This window comes from Amblyraja radiata, chromosome X (assembly GCF_010909765.2).
Source record: "Amblyraja radiata isolate CabotCenter1 chromosome X, sAmbRad1.1.pri, whole genome shotgun sequence".
Taxonomy (NCBI): domain Eukaryota; kingdom Metazoa; phylum Chordata; class Chondrichthyes; order Rajiformes; family Rajidae; genus Amblyraja; species Amblyraja radiata.
In genome coordinates, this window is record NC_045999.1 from 14,133,206 (window position 1) to 14,150,321 (window position 17,116).

Genomic DNA, 17,116 nt, shown 5'->3' on the forward strand with positions numbered 1-17,116 from the left:
TCAGTCCTAACCTCAGAAGGGGAGCAGGCTGTCTAGGGCTTCTTCCCAGCAGCCCAGCCTTGGCAACACAGTGGTGCGGGTGGTCTCGTGTTTGTTCCAGTGGCTCAGTCTTCCCTGAACCTGTGACAGGGGAACATAACTAGCAGGGAGGCGCCACCTCTCTCTTCCTTCCTCTCTCTCTCAAGCATCTTCTCTCACTCCCTTTGTCTGGAATGCCTGGGTTTTATAGGGAGTAAGCGGACAGGTTCAGGTGGACAAACCAATATTGGCTAATTGGACCCAGCCATTACCAATGATGGTGGGGATTTTCCCAGCCTGTCAGCCAGTGAAAGGGATCAGAGTGGCATCCACAGGAGGGAGCTCTGTCACAGTATCAATATTCGAGTTACAAATTGAAGCCCAGTTGAACAAGTGAAGTCAGAGACACAACAAACTGCAGATGCTGGAACATGGAGCACAAAAGCCCAGATGAAGGGTCTTGACTCGAAATGTCGACTGTCCATTTCTCTCCACAGATGCTGATTAATCTCCTCCGCAATCTTGTTTTTTACGAGCCGGATCTTTGCATCTGCAGTTTCTTCTCTCTCCTGTCACTATTTGAATTTCAAATGGTTGTGTGAAAGTGCAATGATAGCAGAATAAAAGGCAACGCTTCCTGGACAACCGTTACAAGATAATTCTATTGACAGAGTGATAGACATTGAAGTACATTGTCTTGTTGATGTTTAGCTGCAACTACCTGATGTGCTATCACATAACCACCAACTAAAAGCAAAAACTACAACAAGACTACTCAGGAATATGATCCACAAATACTTTGCCTCGGGCAAGATTCTCAGTTCCAAAATTACTACTACGTGGAACTGAGGCTATAATAAAATACTGTTGGGGGAAATGTACTTTTCCCTTGGATACCAATTATCCCATCTGTTCGGCGTAGGACGGAACTGCAGATGCTGGTTTATACCGAAACAAAATGTTATGTGTTTTATTTGCAGTGGTAAAGAAGTCCAGGACCACATGGTCCTTGTTGTCACAAAATGCTGAAGTGGCTCAGCGGGTCAGGCAGCTGAGTCAAAGAAGGAAAAGAATAGGTATTGTTTCGGGTCGGAACAACTTCTTCAGACGTGAAACATTACCTATTCCTTTCGTCTAGAGATGCTGCTTGGTCCACTCCAGCATTTTGTGCCTACCTTTTTAATTCAGATCCCTGCTCAACTCAGTATTGCAATGAGCCTTAACAAGGCGCAAGAACCATCACTAATAGTTGTTGGCCTTAATCTCACAACTCAGTGCTTTTCCCAGTCAGATTTATGTTGCTTTCACCGTAGTTGAGGATATAAACATTCTACATAAAAGAAAGAGTGTATTCTAAAGACACTGTCCCACTTTCACGACCTAATTCATGACCTTTTTTACTCGTGGACATTTTTCATCAGGCTAGAAAAACGCCCCGACCTACTTGATGCCACGAGTACCTACGACTAGCATCGCGGCCTGCTATGACCTACCTACGACCTCGTGATGACCATGCTACGAGTATGAGTCAAGGGCAAACTCGGCAGAGGTCGTGAATTAGGTTGTGAAAGTGGGACAGGCCCTTTATGTACTTCGACATACAAATATAGGAAATTTACACATCCTTCAACAGAAATTGGTTAAATGTACTTTCTGTTTACATATTTCTTTTCATAGTGCATGTTTTTATTGGTAATTTGAGTTAAGCCAATAATTTGAACCTAATTATATAATTCATGGATTAATTATATATTTAAGTAAAATTTTATTTCATTTGCAAGGAGTGTCATAAAGTCCGATTAAACAAAAATAAAAGCAAACATGACGAGTGGCAGCATGTAATCTGAGCAGCACCATGTATTGCTGCAACAAATGCTTTGAGATTTTCCTTCATGTTTATCTGCCAGTGATATTTCAGCACTGATCCCTGAGACATCCCACTAGTCACAGGCCTCTAGTCTGAAATACACCCTTCCACCACCACCACCTGCTTCCTTCCATGAAGCCAGGGCTCTATTCAGTTAGCTATGTCTCCCGGGATCCCATGCGTTCTAACCTTCCAGAGCAGCCTACCATGCAGAACTGTAGGAAATGCCTTGCTGAAGTCCATATAGACATTGTCTGCGGCTTTGCCCGCATAAACCTTTTTGGTTAACACTTCAAAAAACTCAGAGGACGTGGTCTCCCAGATACATAAACACGCGAGGCTGGCCGTCTTCGAGCTGTGGCGGCGTTCGGGTGCTCCAGTGGCAGCGGCACGACTCGGTGCTCCGGTGAGGGCAGCCCGGCGCGGGGCTGGGACGGTGCTGGCTGAGGGCGGCCCGGCGCGGGGCTGAGACGCTCCAGTGGTAGCGGCACGACTCGAGGCTGGGACGGCGCTCCCGTGAGGGTGGCCCGGCGTTCCGGTAGCTGAGGCGGCCCGGCGCGGGGCTGGGACGGCGTTCCGGTAGCTGAGGCGGCCCGGCGCGGGGCTGGGACGGCACTCCGGTAGCTGAGGCGGCCCGGCGCGGGGCTGGGACGGCACTCCGGTAGCTGAGGCGGCCCGGCGCGGGGCTGGGACGGCGTTCCGGTAGCTGAGGCGGCCCGGCACTCCGGTAGCTGAGGCGGCCCGGCGCGGGGCTGGGACGGCGTTCCGGTAGCTGAGGCGGCCCGGCGCGGGGCTGGGACGGCGCTCCGGTAGCTGAGGCGCCATTCTGGCGGCGACGACCTGAATCCGGGGCTTGGCCGCGGGCCAGTAGGCGACATCGTCGGGAGCTCGCAGGTCACAGGCTGGTGCCTGTTTTCCGGAGCTCCCGCGGCAACAGCTGCGTCCGCTGGACTGGAGGGCGGCAGCTTCGACCACCCCGGGCCGCGGAGCTTGAACCGGCCCGTTCGCGGAGCTCGGTGAGCCACGGGACAGACTTACCATCGCCCGCTGGGGTATCGCCTCAGCGCAGAGGGAGAAGAGAAGAGACAGTAACCCTAAGATTTTTGCCTCCATCAGAGGCATTTGAGGAGGTGCCTGGTGAACTCACTGTGGTGGATGTTAATTTGTGTTTATTGTGTGTTTTGTTGTTTATTATTATATATATGGCTGCAGGCAACGACATTTCGTTCAGACCGAAAGGTCTGAATGACAAATAAAGGATCTAATCTAATCTAATACTGCATATCCCTTTTCAACCCCCTGCCTATCCAAATGTATATACATCTTAGAATTCTCTCTAATCGCACCAGGAGAAAACCCATGCAGTGACTGGGAGAACGTGCAAACTCTACACAGACAGCAGCTGAGGTTAGCATCGAACCCAGGTGTCTGGCGTTGTGACTCAGCAACTCTACCTGTTGCGCCACTGTGCCGTCCTCTCTCCATAATTGAAGTCTTCCAGTCCAGACAATATCCTCCTCACTCTCTCCAGCACAACAACTTTCTCCCTTCAAGTTTGCAGATGGTACAAAGCTGGGTGGCAGTGTGAGCTGCGAGGGGGATGCTATGAGGCAGCAAGGCGACTTGGATAGGTTAGGTGAGTGGGCAGATGCATAGCAGATGCAGTATAATGTGGATAAATGTGAGGTTATCCACTTTGTTGGCAAGAACAAGAAGGCAGATTATTACCTGAATGATGTGCTTGTACATCAGTCACTGAATGTAGGCATGGCAGGTACAACAGGCAGTGAAGAAAGCAAATGGCATGTTGGCCTTCATAATGAAAGGAGTTGAGTATAGGAGCAAAAAGGTCCTTCTGCATGTACAGGGGCCTGGTGAAACCACACCTGGAGTATTGTGTGCAGTTTTAGTCTCTTAATTTGAGGAAGGACATTCTTGCTATTGAGCGAGTGCAGCATAGTTTCTCCAAGTTAATTCCCGGGATGGCGGGACTGACATATGATGAAAGAACGGATCGAATGGGCTAATATTCACTGGAATTTAGTAGGTTGGGAGGGGATCTTATAGAAACATATAAAACACTTAATGGATGCAAGAAAAATGTTCCCCATGTTGGGGGAGTCCAAAACCAGGGGTCACAGCTTAAGATTAAGGGGTAGGCCAATTAGGACAGATGAGGAAAAACGTTTTCACCCAGAGAGTTGTGAATCTGTGGAATTCTCTGCCACAGAAGACAGTGGAGGCCAATTCACTGGATGTTTTCAAGAGAGAGTTAGATTTTGCTCTTAGGGCTAATGGAATCAAGGGATATGGGGAGAAATTAGGAATGGGGTACTGATTCTGGATGATCAGCCATGATCATATTGAATGTCGGTGCTGGCTCGAAGGGCCGAATGGCCTACTCCTGCAGCTATTTTCTATGTTTCTATGTTCTACAACACTGTCTGCGGCATCTTAAGACAACAAATGATGCACCGTGACGTATCTTGATGCAGGCACTGTCGCCGGTTGACGTATGATGACGCAGGTTGTCGCTAAAGGAATTAGCCGAGGTCATGAATTTGCGACATCGTACGTCACTGGGCGTCATCCTGACGACAACCTACGACAGCACCTTAGAAGACACGCAACATCAAGCCCAGTGTCGTGGAAACATTTTGAACATTTCAAAATCCAGCGGCAGCAAGAAAAATGTTGCGACACTTGAGGAGACACCGCGCGCCAATACAGGCGTCACCCCGCGACCATGTGGCGACAGCCTTTTTTCAGGCCGAAAATGTTGCCCAAGTGGGACAGGCCCTTAAGCATTTGTTCTGTTTGGGACAGCTGACAATAAAACACTCCTGACCCTTGAAATTAATTCAGATAGATAATACGATAACACGCATATAAAATAAAATTGATTTAAGGGAAAGAATCTTCAAAGTTATTAAATACCTTCACACAGGTTGGCTGGAGAGACTATTTTTCCCTCTGGTATTTTGTTCAAGCCTTCTTTTGCAGCACTCTGATCATTAGTGGCTTCACCAAGGTTTTCCAGTGGGATTCTCAGCAAGAGAGCCAAATCATCCTGACTCACTGTCATCTGCAGTAACAAAAATACATCTAAGAATCAACTGGTTCATCTTGACTTTCATTGTGTTTTGGGTTACTTAACATCACTTAACTATCAACTACAAAGTAGTCTCCAGCAAACGTCAGGGTAGTACAAGCTAACTGGAACACAACCATCCAAAGATAAGATGGTGGGAGGGGAGAGGAAGGGGAGGAGAAACAAAGGGAGGGGAATGTTTAGTTTAGCTTAGTTTAGTTTGGAGTTACAGCGCGGAAATAGGCCCTTCAGCCCACCGAGTCCGCACTGACCAGCGATCCCCGCACATTAACACTATCCTATGATGTTTCAAGTCGGGATCCATTCCTTCTCTCCAGAGATGCTGTCCGTCCAGCTGAGTTACTCCAGCATTTTGTGTCTACCTTCGATTTTAACCAGCATCTGCTGTTCTTTCCTACACAGGGACAATTTACACTTTTACAATTTATTTAGCCAATTAACCTACTAACCTGCACATCTTTGGAGTGTGGGAGGAAACTAAAGTTCTCTGAGAAAATCCAGGCAGTTCAGGGGGAGAACGTGCAGCTCCGTACAGACAAGCACCCATAGCCAGGATCAAATTTGGATCTCTGGCGCTGTAAGCGCAGTAGGGCAGCAACTGTACCGCCGTGCCACTCTGTTGCCCTGACCGTTGACACATGATGATCAGGATGTGCTGAGAAGCAGCAACATACATGGCCAGGAATCTGTAGTCCTGTATGAGCAATGTCTGGTGATAGCTCATGCTCGTCTGCACACTTTAAGTGCTGCCAGTCACTCTGCTTACATCACTCAGGCACGTGTCGCAGGCTGACGCCTGTCTGGTCGTGAGCAGTGGCCCAAAGAGTCGTACCTTTTTCTGGTCGCCACTGGATTTTCAACATTTTGAACATTTTCGGCAACCTACTGCGACTATGACGGGTGCCGGCAAGTCACTGAAGAAAATTGCATAGGTGGGACAGGCCCTTCAGATTCCCTCTAAATCTCTTACCCCTAACCCTAACCTACAACCTCCAGTTTTATCTAAATCTGACAATGGGAATATATTCCTATATCAACCCCACCAACTCCCCTCACGATTTTATATCTCTCTACAGGGGAATCAAGCAGAGTAGAGCTGAAGCCAAGATCAGATACTGTTGAACAGTGCAGTTGGCACAAGGGGCCACAGGAACTTGTCCTGCTCATCTCCTTGCACTCTTGAAATGCAAGTCATTATTGCTGATGACAAAATTAGAACCAACCAATCTTAGTTAACCTGCAGGGTGGCACGAGGGTGCAGCAGTAGAGTTGTTGCCTTAGAGCACAGTTCGATCATGACTATGTGTGCTGACTGCACAGAGTTTGTACGTTTCCCTGTGACCATGTGGGTTTTCTCCGGGTGCACCGGTTTCCTCCCACACCCCAAAGGCATACAGGTTTGTAGGTGAATTTGGTTCGGTAAAATTGTAAATTGTCCCTAGTGTGTGTAGGATAGTGCTAGTATACTACACCGCGTACACTGTATAGTGTGCTAAATTACTGGTCGGCATGGTCTCGGGTGGGCCAAAGGGCCTTTTTCAGCACCGTATCTCTCAAATCTAAAGTCTGCATTATATAGCTCTACTTACGCAGTTAATTTTATGCATCACACGCAGTTAATTATTCTCCTTGCATTCAACTATCCTTCAATATAAAAAGCCAGAAAACATCAGCATATCATTCTGTATTTAACAGGTACTGAACTTGTTTTTCTTATTTGAAGACTTGTAAAAAAATACTTACACTCATAGCTTTTAGATCTCCATGAATTTCTATGCCGGGGATTTGGTGATACCACGCGACAGCTAAGTTTCGTTTTATTGTCAAGAGCAAGTTCACTGGCTGCAGGATCTGAAAATCAGGCTGCACCAAGTCGTTCTGCAAAATAGTTCTGTCATTCAGGAACAAAACACAGGAATCAAAAAAGGAGAACACAATTGGTAAATCACTCATAAACTGTAATAAAGCACAGCAAAAACTAGCACAATCACAATTGAAAAAAACAAAGAGAATTTTAGTGCTTTTTTAATAACATTTTCAGAAAGAAATTGTGTCTTGTTTAGTCCACATCCAACTAAACCTTTGCTATCCATATACCTGCCCAAATGCCACTTCTGACTTACTCTCTACTGAATTATAGAACCACTCTACCATCATCCCAGGCTCTGCCCTCATCTACACCAAAAGAAACCAATAAAATCTCTAAATTCCAGTGAATACAACCTAACCTCCCGGTGACTCAGCACTTCAACTCCCCCTCCCATCCCGTATCTGACCTCTCTGTCCTGGGTCTCCTCCATGGCCAGAGTGAGCAACACTGGAATTTGGAGAAACAGCACATCATTGGGTAGTCTGTCCTAGTAACATAAACATTGAATTCTCCCAATTCCATTAGCCCTTGCTGTCTCCTCCCCTTTCGAGCTCTCCCTCAGCCCTCGGGCTCCTCCTCCTCCTTTTTCCTTTCTTCTCCCCGCCCCCCCTCCACCCACCATCAATCTGAAGAAGGGTTTCGCCCCGAAACTTTGCCTATTTCCTTCGCTCCATAGATGCTGCTGCACCCGCTGAGTTTCTCCAGCAATTTTGTCTACCTCCAATAAAATCAGCTACCCTTATCCATGATTTAGTAAGTGGTTTAATTCTTCTATCAAAATATTTTTCACTGCCCACCCTTACTGTCAGTGGGAACACCGTCGCTGAGAGCAGTAAAAGGGAAGACACAAGGTAGACAAAACTTGGCGTAGAAAATTATCCAACTGTGAACCACTTACTAACCTACCAACCTTACGGCGATCAACAGTGTATCGTGCCATTTAACAAAATCTATGGACGGGACTTTAGGATGCACCATATTTGTCTGACAAGGCTTGTTGCCCTTGTCCTTGAGGCAGTGGGGATGAGTTGCCTTCTTTGAGCACTGTGGTGCTTCTGCTGAAGATACTTGCACCATGTTATTGGGTGGAACGCTCCATGTGCTCAATCCACCTCCCAGAACCAACCGCCCCAAAAGGAATGCAACTAATCCCCCTCTATCCAAGGACTTGCTGAAGAAGGAAACAATGTCCCATTGCTGTGAAGAGGTCTGAAGACATTAGGCCGCAGCAAAATTCAAACTAGACTTAAGGAGGAGAAGCACATGATGGATGCATGACAGTTTACACCAATGAAAAATTGTTCTATGACAACTATAATGTTTAACTTTGTGCATGCATTGGGAAATTATTTTACTTGATGGCACTGCTGTCATGTTGATATGGCAGAGCACACCTTTAACTCCCTTTTTAACTCGTACGTTCATGTTCAGAAGTTATAGGAGCAGAATTTGGCCATCAAGTCTACTCCGCCATTCAATCATGGCTGATCTATCTCTCCCTCCTAACCCCATTCTCCCGCCTTCTCCCCATAACCTCCGACACTTATAGAAATTAAGAATCTGTCAATCTCCGCTTTATTGTCTTGGACTCTGCAGCCTTGTGTGGCAATGAATAAGTGCATCATCAGTGCCTGAAACTCTTTGTTGTGATATTTGGAGTAAACAGATTACACCGGGTTATGAAGGAAGGGTTAAATGTACAGGGCAGAAGCTGGCCATTTGACCCAGGCGGTCTTGAATGTACAAGGAGGAATGAGGCACGGTAAGAAGCAGGCCATAAAGTTAAACTATTGCAAACGTGTTGTACCTTGAGAGCTTGAGGTGCGTGAGCTGGATCTCCATGACGTCCACCACCGGTGGCAGTGTGCAATCTTCAACAGAAATCATGGTGAATTTATTCCGTATGGTAATCAAACCCAGATCTGCCACCACAGCGTTGAGAGACATGGAGGACTCGGGGATGATGATAACTGGGGCTTTCAGGTTAATGTCCATTGCCAGTCGGAAGCTCTTCTGAGCAAAGTCCTTCACGCTGCAGGCTGCTTTCTCAGCAGCTTGTGCCGTAGCCGCACTGAAGGCAACCTCTGCTGCTTGGAAGGCGTCAAAGAAGTTCTGTTGAACAAAACAGTTGGAAATAATAAGCATCACAGAAATCTCTTCGCTGGTAGATAATCAGATAAAAATGTAAATAAGAGGAAGATCATGCAATCACACATTGAATTCACATCAACTTTGTTTAGTTTAGTAATACGGCATGGAAACAGGCCTTTCGGCCCACCGTGTCCACGCTGACCTGTGGTCCCCACACGCTAACACTATCCTACTACACACACTAGGGACAATTTACAATTTTTCCAGTCCAATTATTCTATAGACCTGAACGTCTTAGGAACGGGTTGGAAACCAGAAATCCCGGAGAAAACCCACGCGGTCATGGGGAGAACGTACAAACACTACTGTTGTGCCACACTGTCATCGAGCCTGTCATCTTCCTTGGCCCACTACAGTTCACCTACTGCCACAACAGGTCCATGGACCATGCATCGCTCTAGCCCTACACTCATCCCTAGAACACATGGATAAGAGAGACACCTCCATCAACCGCCTATCACAGACTACAGCTCTGCCTTTAATACCATTATACCATCCAAGCTTATCACCAAACTCACGGGACTTGGTGTCAGCACTCATCTCCGCAACTAGGTCCTCCTTAAAGATACATAACTATATAACAAACAATTACAGCACGGAAACAGGCCATCTCGGCCCTACAAGTCCGCGCCGAACAATTTTTTTTCCCTTAGTCCCACCTGCCTGCACTCATACCATAACCCTCCATTCCCTTCTCATCCATATGCCTATCCAATTTATTCTTAAATGATACCAACGAACCTGCCGCCACCACTTCCACTGGAAGCTCATTCCACACCGCTACCACTCTCTGAGTAAAGAAGTTCCCCCTCATGTTACCCCTAAACTTCTGTCCCTTAATTCTGAAATCATGTCCTCTTGGTTGAATCTTCCCTATTCTCAAAGGGAAAAGCTTGATCACATCAACTCTGTCTATCCCTCTCATCATTTTAAAGACCTCTATCAAGTCCCCCCTTAACCTTCTGCGCTCCAGAGAATAAAGACCTAACTTATTCAACCTATCTCTGTAACTTAGTTGTTGAAACCCAGGCAACATTCTAGTAAATCTCCTCTGTACTCTCTCTATTTTGTTGACATCCTTCCTATAATTGGGCGACCAAAGTTGTACACCATACTCCAGATTTGGTCTCACCAATGCCTTGTACAATTTTAACATTACATCCCAGCTTCTATACTCAATGCTCTGATTTATAAAGGCTAGCATACCAAAAGCTTTCTTTACCACCCTATCTATATGAGATTCCACCTTCAAGGAACTATGCACGGTTATTCCCAGATCCCTCTGTTCAACTGTATTCTTCAATTCCCTACCATTTATCATGTACGTCCTATTTTGATTTGTCCTGCCAAGGTGTAACACCTCACATTTATCAGCATTAAACTCCATCTGCCATCTTTCAGCCCATTTTTCCAAATGGCCTAAATCACTCTGTAGACTTTGGAAATCCTCTTCATTATCCACAACACCCCCTATCTTGGTATCATCTGCATACTTACTAATCCAATTTACCACCCCTTCATCCAGATCATTGATGTACATGACAAACAACAAAGGACCCAACACAGATCCCTGAGGCACCCCACTAGTCACCTGCCTCCAACCCGACAAACAGCCATCCACCATTACCCTCTGGCTTCTCCCATTCAGCCACTGCTGAATCCATCTTGCTATTCCTGCATTTATACCCAACAGTTTAACCTTCTTAACCAACCTTCCATGAGGAACCTTGTCAAAGGCCTTACTAAAGTCCATATAGACAACATCCACTGCTTTACCCTCGTCAATTTCCCTAGTAACCTCTTCAAAAAATTCAAGAAGATTAGTCAAACATGACCTTCCAGGCACAAATCCATGTTGACTGTTCCTAATCAGACCCTGTTTATCCAGATGCTTATATATATATTATCTTTAAGTATCTTTTCCATTAATTTGCCCACCACTGAAGTCAAACTAACAGGTCTATAATTGCTAGGTTTACTCTTAGAACCCTTTTTAAACAATGGAACAACATGCGCAGTACGCCAATCCTCGGGGACTATTCCCGTTTCTAATGACATTTGAAATATTTCTGTTATAGCCCCGGCTATTTCTACACTAACTTCCCTCAATGTCCCAGGGAACATCCTGTCAGGACCTGGAGACTTATCCACTTTTATATTTTTCAAAAGTGTCAGTACTTCTTTTACTTTGAAACTCATAGTATCCATAACTACTCTACTCGTTTCCCTTACCTCACATAATTCAATATCCTTCTCTTTGGTGAATACCGAAGAAAAGAAATTGTTCAATATCTCCCCCATCTCTTTTGGCTCTGCAGATAGCTGCCCACTCTGTTTCTCCAATGGACCAATTTTATCCCTCGTTATCCTTTTGCTATTAATATAGCTGTAGAAACCCTTTGGATTTACTTTCACCTTACTTGCCAAAGCAACCTCATATCTTCTTTTAGCTTTTCTAATTTCTTTCTTAAGATTCTTTTTACATTCCTTATACTCCACACGCACCTCATTTACTTCATGTAATTCAAGTAATTGTGTGAAGCACTTTGGGGTCAATGCAAGTTGACTAAAAATGTGCTATATAAATAAAGACATTATTATTATTATAATTATTGTAGATCTCCCTCTTTTTCCGAACAAGATGTCCAATTTCCCTTGAAAACCAGGGCTCTTTCCAATTTTTACTGTTTCCTTTCAACCGAACAGGAACATAAAGATTCTGTACTCTTAAAATTTCCCCTTTAAATGTCCACCATTTCTCTTCTACATCTTTCCCATAAAACAAAATGTCCCAGTCCACTCCTTTTAAATCATCTCGCATCTCATCAAAGTTAGCCTTTCTCCAATCAAAAATCTCAACCCTAGGTCCAGTTCTGACCTTCTCCATAATTATATTGAAACTAATGGTATTGTGATCACTGGACCCGAAGTGCTCCCCAACGCATACCTCCGCCACCTGTCCCGTCTCATTTCCTAACAGGAGGTCCAGCACTGCCCCTCCTCTAGTAGGTACCTCTATGTATTGCTGCAAAAAACTATCCTGCACACATTTTACAAACTCCAAACCATCCAGCCCATTTACAGAATGTGTTTCCCAGTCTATGTGTGGAAAGTTGAAATCTCCCACAATCACTACCTTGTGCTTACTACTAATATCTGCTATCTCCTTACATATTTGCTCTTCCAATTCTCGTTCCCCATTTGGCGGTCTATAATACACCCCTATAAGTGTTGCTACACCTTTCCCACTTCTCAGTTCCACCCAAATAGCCTCCCTAGATGAGCCCTCCAATCTATCCTGCCAAAGCACTGCTGTAATATCTTCCCTGACTAGCAATGCAACACCACCACCTCTTGCCCCTCCAATTCTATCACACCTGAAGCAACGAAATCCTGGAATATTTAGTTTCCAATCACAGCCCTCCTGCAACCATGTTTCACTGATCGCCAAAACATCATACTTCCAGGTGTCTATCCAGACTCTAAGCTCATCCACCTTTCTTACAATGCCCCTAGCATTAAAATATGCACATTTAAGAAACCCCCCGTCTCTTCTTCTCTGTTTATTTCCTTTTTTTTCTTTCTCCTCTTGTGTCCGAGTGCTTCCCTTTTCTGCTTCCTGCCTCCCATTCTGTCTACTAGCTTTCTCTATTTGAGTCCCTCGCCCCAACCATTCTAGTTTAAAGTCTCCCCAGTGACCTTTGCAAATTTCCCCGCCAGGATGTTGGTCCCCCTCGGGTTCAAGTGCAACCCATCCTTTCTGTACAGGTCCCACCTTCCCCAAAAGAAGTCCCAATGATCCAGAAACTTGAATCCCTGCCCTCTGCACCAGTCTTTCAGCCACGCATTTATCCTCCACCTCGCTCCATTCCTACTCTCACTGTCGCGTGGTACAGGCAGTAATCCTGAGATTGTTACCTTTTTGGTCCTTTTCCTTAACTCTCCTCCCAACACCCTAAATCCTCCCTTCAAGACCTCTTCACTTTTTTTACCTATGTCATTTGTACCAATATGTACCACGACCTCAGGCTCCTCTCCCTCTGATTTCAGGATATCTTGGATGCGTTGAGACACGTCCGAGACCTTGGCACCAGGGAGGCAGACCACCATCCTGGTCTCCCGACTGCGTCCACAGAAACGCCTATCCGACCCCCTAACAATAGAGTCCCTAATTACTATTACATAAAACATAGAAAATAGGTGCAGGAGTAGGCCATTCGGGCCTTCGATACCGCTAGCCCTAAGAGCTCTATCTTAAGGTCCTGTCCCACTTAGGCGATTTTTTTCAGTGACTACAGGCACCTAGGCTGTCACCTCATGCTCGCGGGGTGACGCCAGTGTGGTCGTGAGTCGTCTCCTCAAGTCGCCTAAAGAGTCGTAACGTTTTTCTGGTCGCCTCTGGATTTTGAAATGTTCAAAACGTTTCGGCGACTGTGGGCTTGACGTAGCTTGTCTTCTCCTGTAGTAGGTACTGTCGTAGTTGTCGCCAGGTGACCTTGGTTGTTGCCAGTGCTGACCGGTGAATTCCATTGGCGACTACCTACGTCAACCTACGTCAACCGGCGACAGGTGCCGGTGACTGAATTGTCTTCAGTTGTCACCGACAAGGTCATTGCTTGTAGTAGCTTGTCGCGGGTGGACGTAGGTTGACTTTCGTTGTCGTCGGTTGTCGCCTGTGTGGTCGTAAGTTGTCGTGGATGTGGTCGTAGGTGGACGTCCTAATGGGTCGGCAGTTGTCGGTAGCTTGACGTCGACAAGGTGGTAGGTTGTCTTAGACGTTGTCGTAGGAGGGGTTTAGTCGCCGCTTTGTCGGCGACCTGCTACGACTGACATTCGCCGGTAGACGCCGAAAAAAATCGCCTAAGTGGGACAGGCCCTCAACTCTCTTTTGAATGCATCCAGTGAATTGGCCTCCACTGCCTTCTGAGGCAGAGAATTCCACAAATTCACAACTCTCTGGGTGAAAATGTTTTTCTCTTCTCAGTTCTAGATGGCCTACCCCTTATTATTAAACTGTGGCCCCTGGGTCTGTACTCCACCAACATTGGGATCATGTTTCCTGCATCTAGCGTGTACAATCCCTTAATAATTGTATCCAGTACATATCTATAAGATCCCCTCTCATCCTAAATTCCAGTGAATACAAGCCCAGTCGTTCCACTCTTTCATAGAAACATAGAAAATAGGTGCAGGAGTAGGCCATTCGGCCCTTCGAGCCTGCACCGCCATTCAATATGATCATGGCTGATCATCCAACTCAGTATCCTGTACCTGCCTTCTCTCCATACTCCCTGATCCCTTTAGCCACAAGGGCCACATCTAACTCCCTCTTAAATATAGCCAATGAACTGGCCTCAACTACCTTCTGTGGCAGAGAATTCCAGAGATTCACCTTTCAATGTCTTTCATTGATTTTTTCAAGTATTTTTAAATCAACAATGTACATTCATATAATACCACTAACTGTGTGTTCCTGTACCTTGCATGGTAATAGAGCCGAGAAAAACTTGACATCTGATCGAAAGCAATGGAATGTGTAGATTCCATTCCAAATGAACTGCAGATGCTGGTTTACACCGAAAAAAGACACAAAGTGCTAGAGTAACTCAGCGGGACAGGCAGCATCTCTGGAGAAAAGGAATTGGCGACCCTTCATCAGACAGTTGAAAGGGTCTCGGCTCGAAGCGTGACTGGAATGGAATGAGTGGCATTAAGGGGTTGTGTTGAAGCAAGTGAGGGAGACACACTTAGGGAAGTAGTTCCCGAGGGAAGGCACGGCTGCCAATGGTGGAAATTAATGAGATGAGGGAAGCAAATGTCGGAATTTGGAAAATACTTGGAGAGCTCCCAGCCAGAAGCAAGTCCCAGATAATGAGGGGCAAAGCAATTGGTGGCATTGGGAACATGAGAACAAAATATGGAAATTGGAAAAATGGCTGTATCAGACAACAATGCAGATAAGCTGGGACAAAGGTGATGAAGATAAAGGCAGCAGCATCTGGATATGCTCACATTGGGACTGAAGATGGAGAACGAGGAGCAACTCAAAAAGCATTTAAATTGTGAGGTTAGGAGGCAACAAGTAGGTTCTAGCTACAAATGTGCAGAGACCAGGGCAGAAATGGGTGATATTTTAGAAGTGTTTGAATGGAGAGTTGATGGGGACAATAGCTTGACTTAGGGTCAAAGAAGTCTCCCAGATTGTGAACAGTCGTGGGCAAGGAATAGGCATCTTAGTCAACAACAATTTTAAAGAAATTGTCACTCTTGGTAGACTGGAGGACAGACAATCAGTCAGAAAAAACAAAGGCTGCTGAAGGTAGAAACCGGTGGTCGTCAGGGTAGAGGTTGTTGTGGCTGGTATATAATCAATATACATTTTATTATATACAGAAGATAGACACAAAAAGCTGGAGTAACTCAGTGGGACAGGTAACAGCTCCTGAAAAGAAGGAATGGGTGACTTTTCGGGTCGAGACCATACGGAGAATTGGTGGATCAGAAGTTATCTAATGGCTGATATGGCAATCAACTTGAACTTGAACTTCTGGATTTTGGCACGGCAAATGAAAGCATGGAAATTGTAGCTGAGAAGATAATTGTTTTGCATAAACCACAAACAACATTTACAACTTTAGGAATCACTGGAACGAAGGAGCTGATCATGGACTTTAGGATGGCAACTAACGAAAAAACGAAGGAGCTGATCATGGACTTTAGGAGGGCACATCATCCGAGGACGTACACTCCATTGAGGATAAATGGGGATCCTGTGGATAGGGTGAACTGTTTTAAATATCTGGGAGTCCACATCGAGGATATGACATGGGCATCACACGCCTCAGCACTCGTGAGTAAGGCAAGGCAGCGCCTTTACCACCTCAGGCAATTGAGGAAATTTAGAGTGTCTCCGAGGATCCTCCAGTGCTTCTACGCAGCAGCGGTGGAAAGCATCTTGTCCGGGAACATTACCATCTGGTTTGGGAATTGCTCTGCCAAGGACAAGAAGGCTCTGCAGGGAGTAGTGCGTTCGGCCGAACGCACTATGGGAACTTCACTTGCCCCCCTGCAGGAACTATACATCAGGAGGTGCAACTCCAGAGCCAACAATATCATGAGAGACCCCTTCCACCCCTGCAACGGACTGTTCCAGCTGCTACGGTCAGGCAAACGCCTCCGTTGCCATGCGGTGAGAACGGAGAGGTTGAGAAGGAGTTTCTTCCCAGAGGCCATTCGGACTGTAAACGCCTATCTCACCAGGGACTAACTCTACTGAACGTTTTTCCTTCCATTATTTATTATGTAAAAGAATATGTGTGTTATGATTGTGTTTATAGTTTGTTTGGTTGTTTGGTTGTTTGTCTTTTGCACAAAAGTCCGCGAGCATTGCCACTTTCATTTCACTGCACATCTCGTATGTGTATGTGACAAATAAACTTGACTTGACTTGACTTGTAATGTATACTATCAATTTATTAATATACATAATCTTGAAATTTGCACTGAATCACAGTTCTCAAAATGATTCATATTAAATATGTGTAAACTTTACACTTACCATTAATGACATAAAGAACTTGTGCAGGTACACCATCTGGATGCAGCCCAATTGTAAAGCGATTTCACCGTCCACATTTAACATATCCAGATAAGCCTCTCCTTCTGTAGCATTACTGCACAAAGCCATCTTGAAGCTGAAGACTTCATCACCAATGATGGACACAATCTGAAAGTATGTGACGGACATTTTTTAATCTGCTTGAAATCATATTGGACTCTTTCAAAATAACAAATTATCCAGCCCCCCCCCCACCCCCACATCAGTCTGAAGAAGGGTCTCGACCCGAAGCGTCACCTATCCTTTTCAAACAATTAACAAGCTACTCAACAGTGTCACATGAACCTATCAATCCCAGTGTGCAGCTGTGTTAGCAGGCAATCTGTTGGATCAATGATCACTGAATCTAGCACATTTAATTTAGTTTTGTTTAGAGATACAGCACGGAAGCAGGTGCTTTGGCCCACAGAGTCAGCGCCCCGCACACCAGCACTGTCCAACATACGGAGGACAATTTACCATCTTTACCAAAACCAATTA

General features: G+C 45.6%; 1 protein-coding gene across 3 annotated transcripts in view; it reads right to left on the bottom strand.

Annotated features, from left to right (window-relative positions):
* vps13c (vacuolar protein sorting 13 homolog C) overlaps nt 1-17,116 on the bottom strand; it is a 294,729-nt gene that overhangs the window by 134,974 nt on the left and 142,639 nt on the right. For all 3 annotated transcript variants that reach the window (XM_033014961.1, XM_033014960.1, XM_033014962.1), the window contains 4 exons: nt 16,577-16,744; nt 8,675-8,979; nt 6,741-6,888; nt 4,823-4,970 (listed from right to left, as the gene is read on the bottom strand). In XM_033014961.1, coding sequence (XP_032870852.1) covers nt 4,823-4,970; nt 6,741-6,888; nt 8,675-8,979; nt 16,577-16,744 — 769 coding nt within the window. The remainder of the gene's footprint in view (nt 1-4,822; nt 4,971-6,740; nt 6,889-8,674; nt 8,980-16,576; nt 16,745-17,116) is intronic.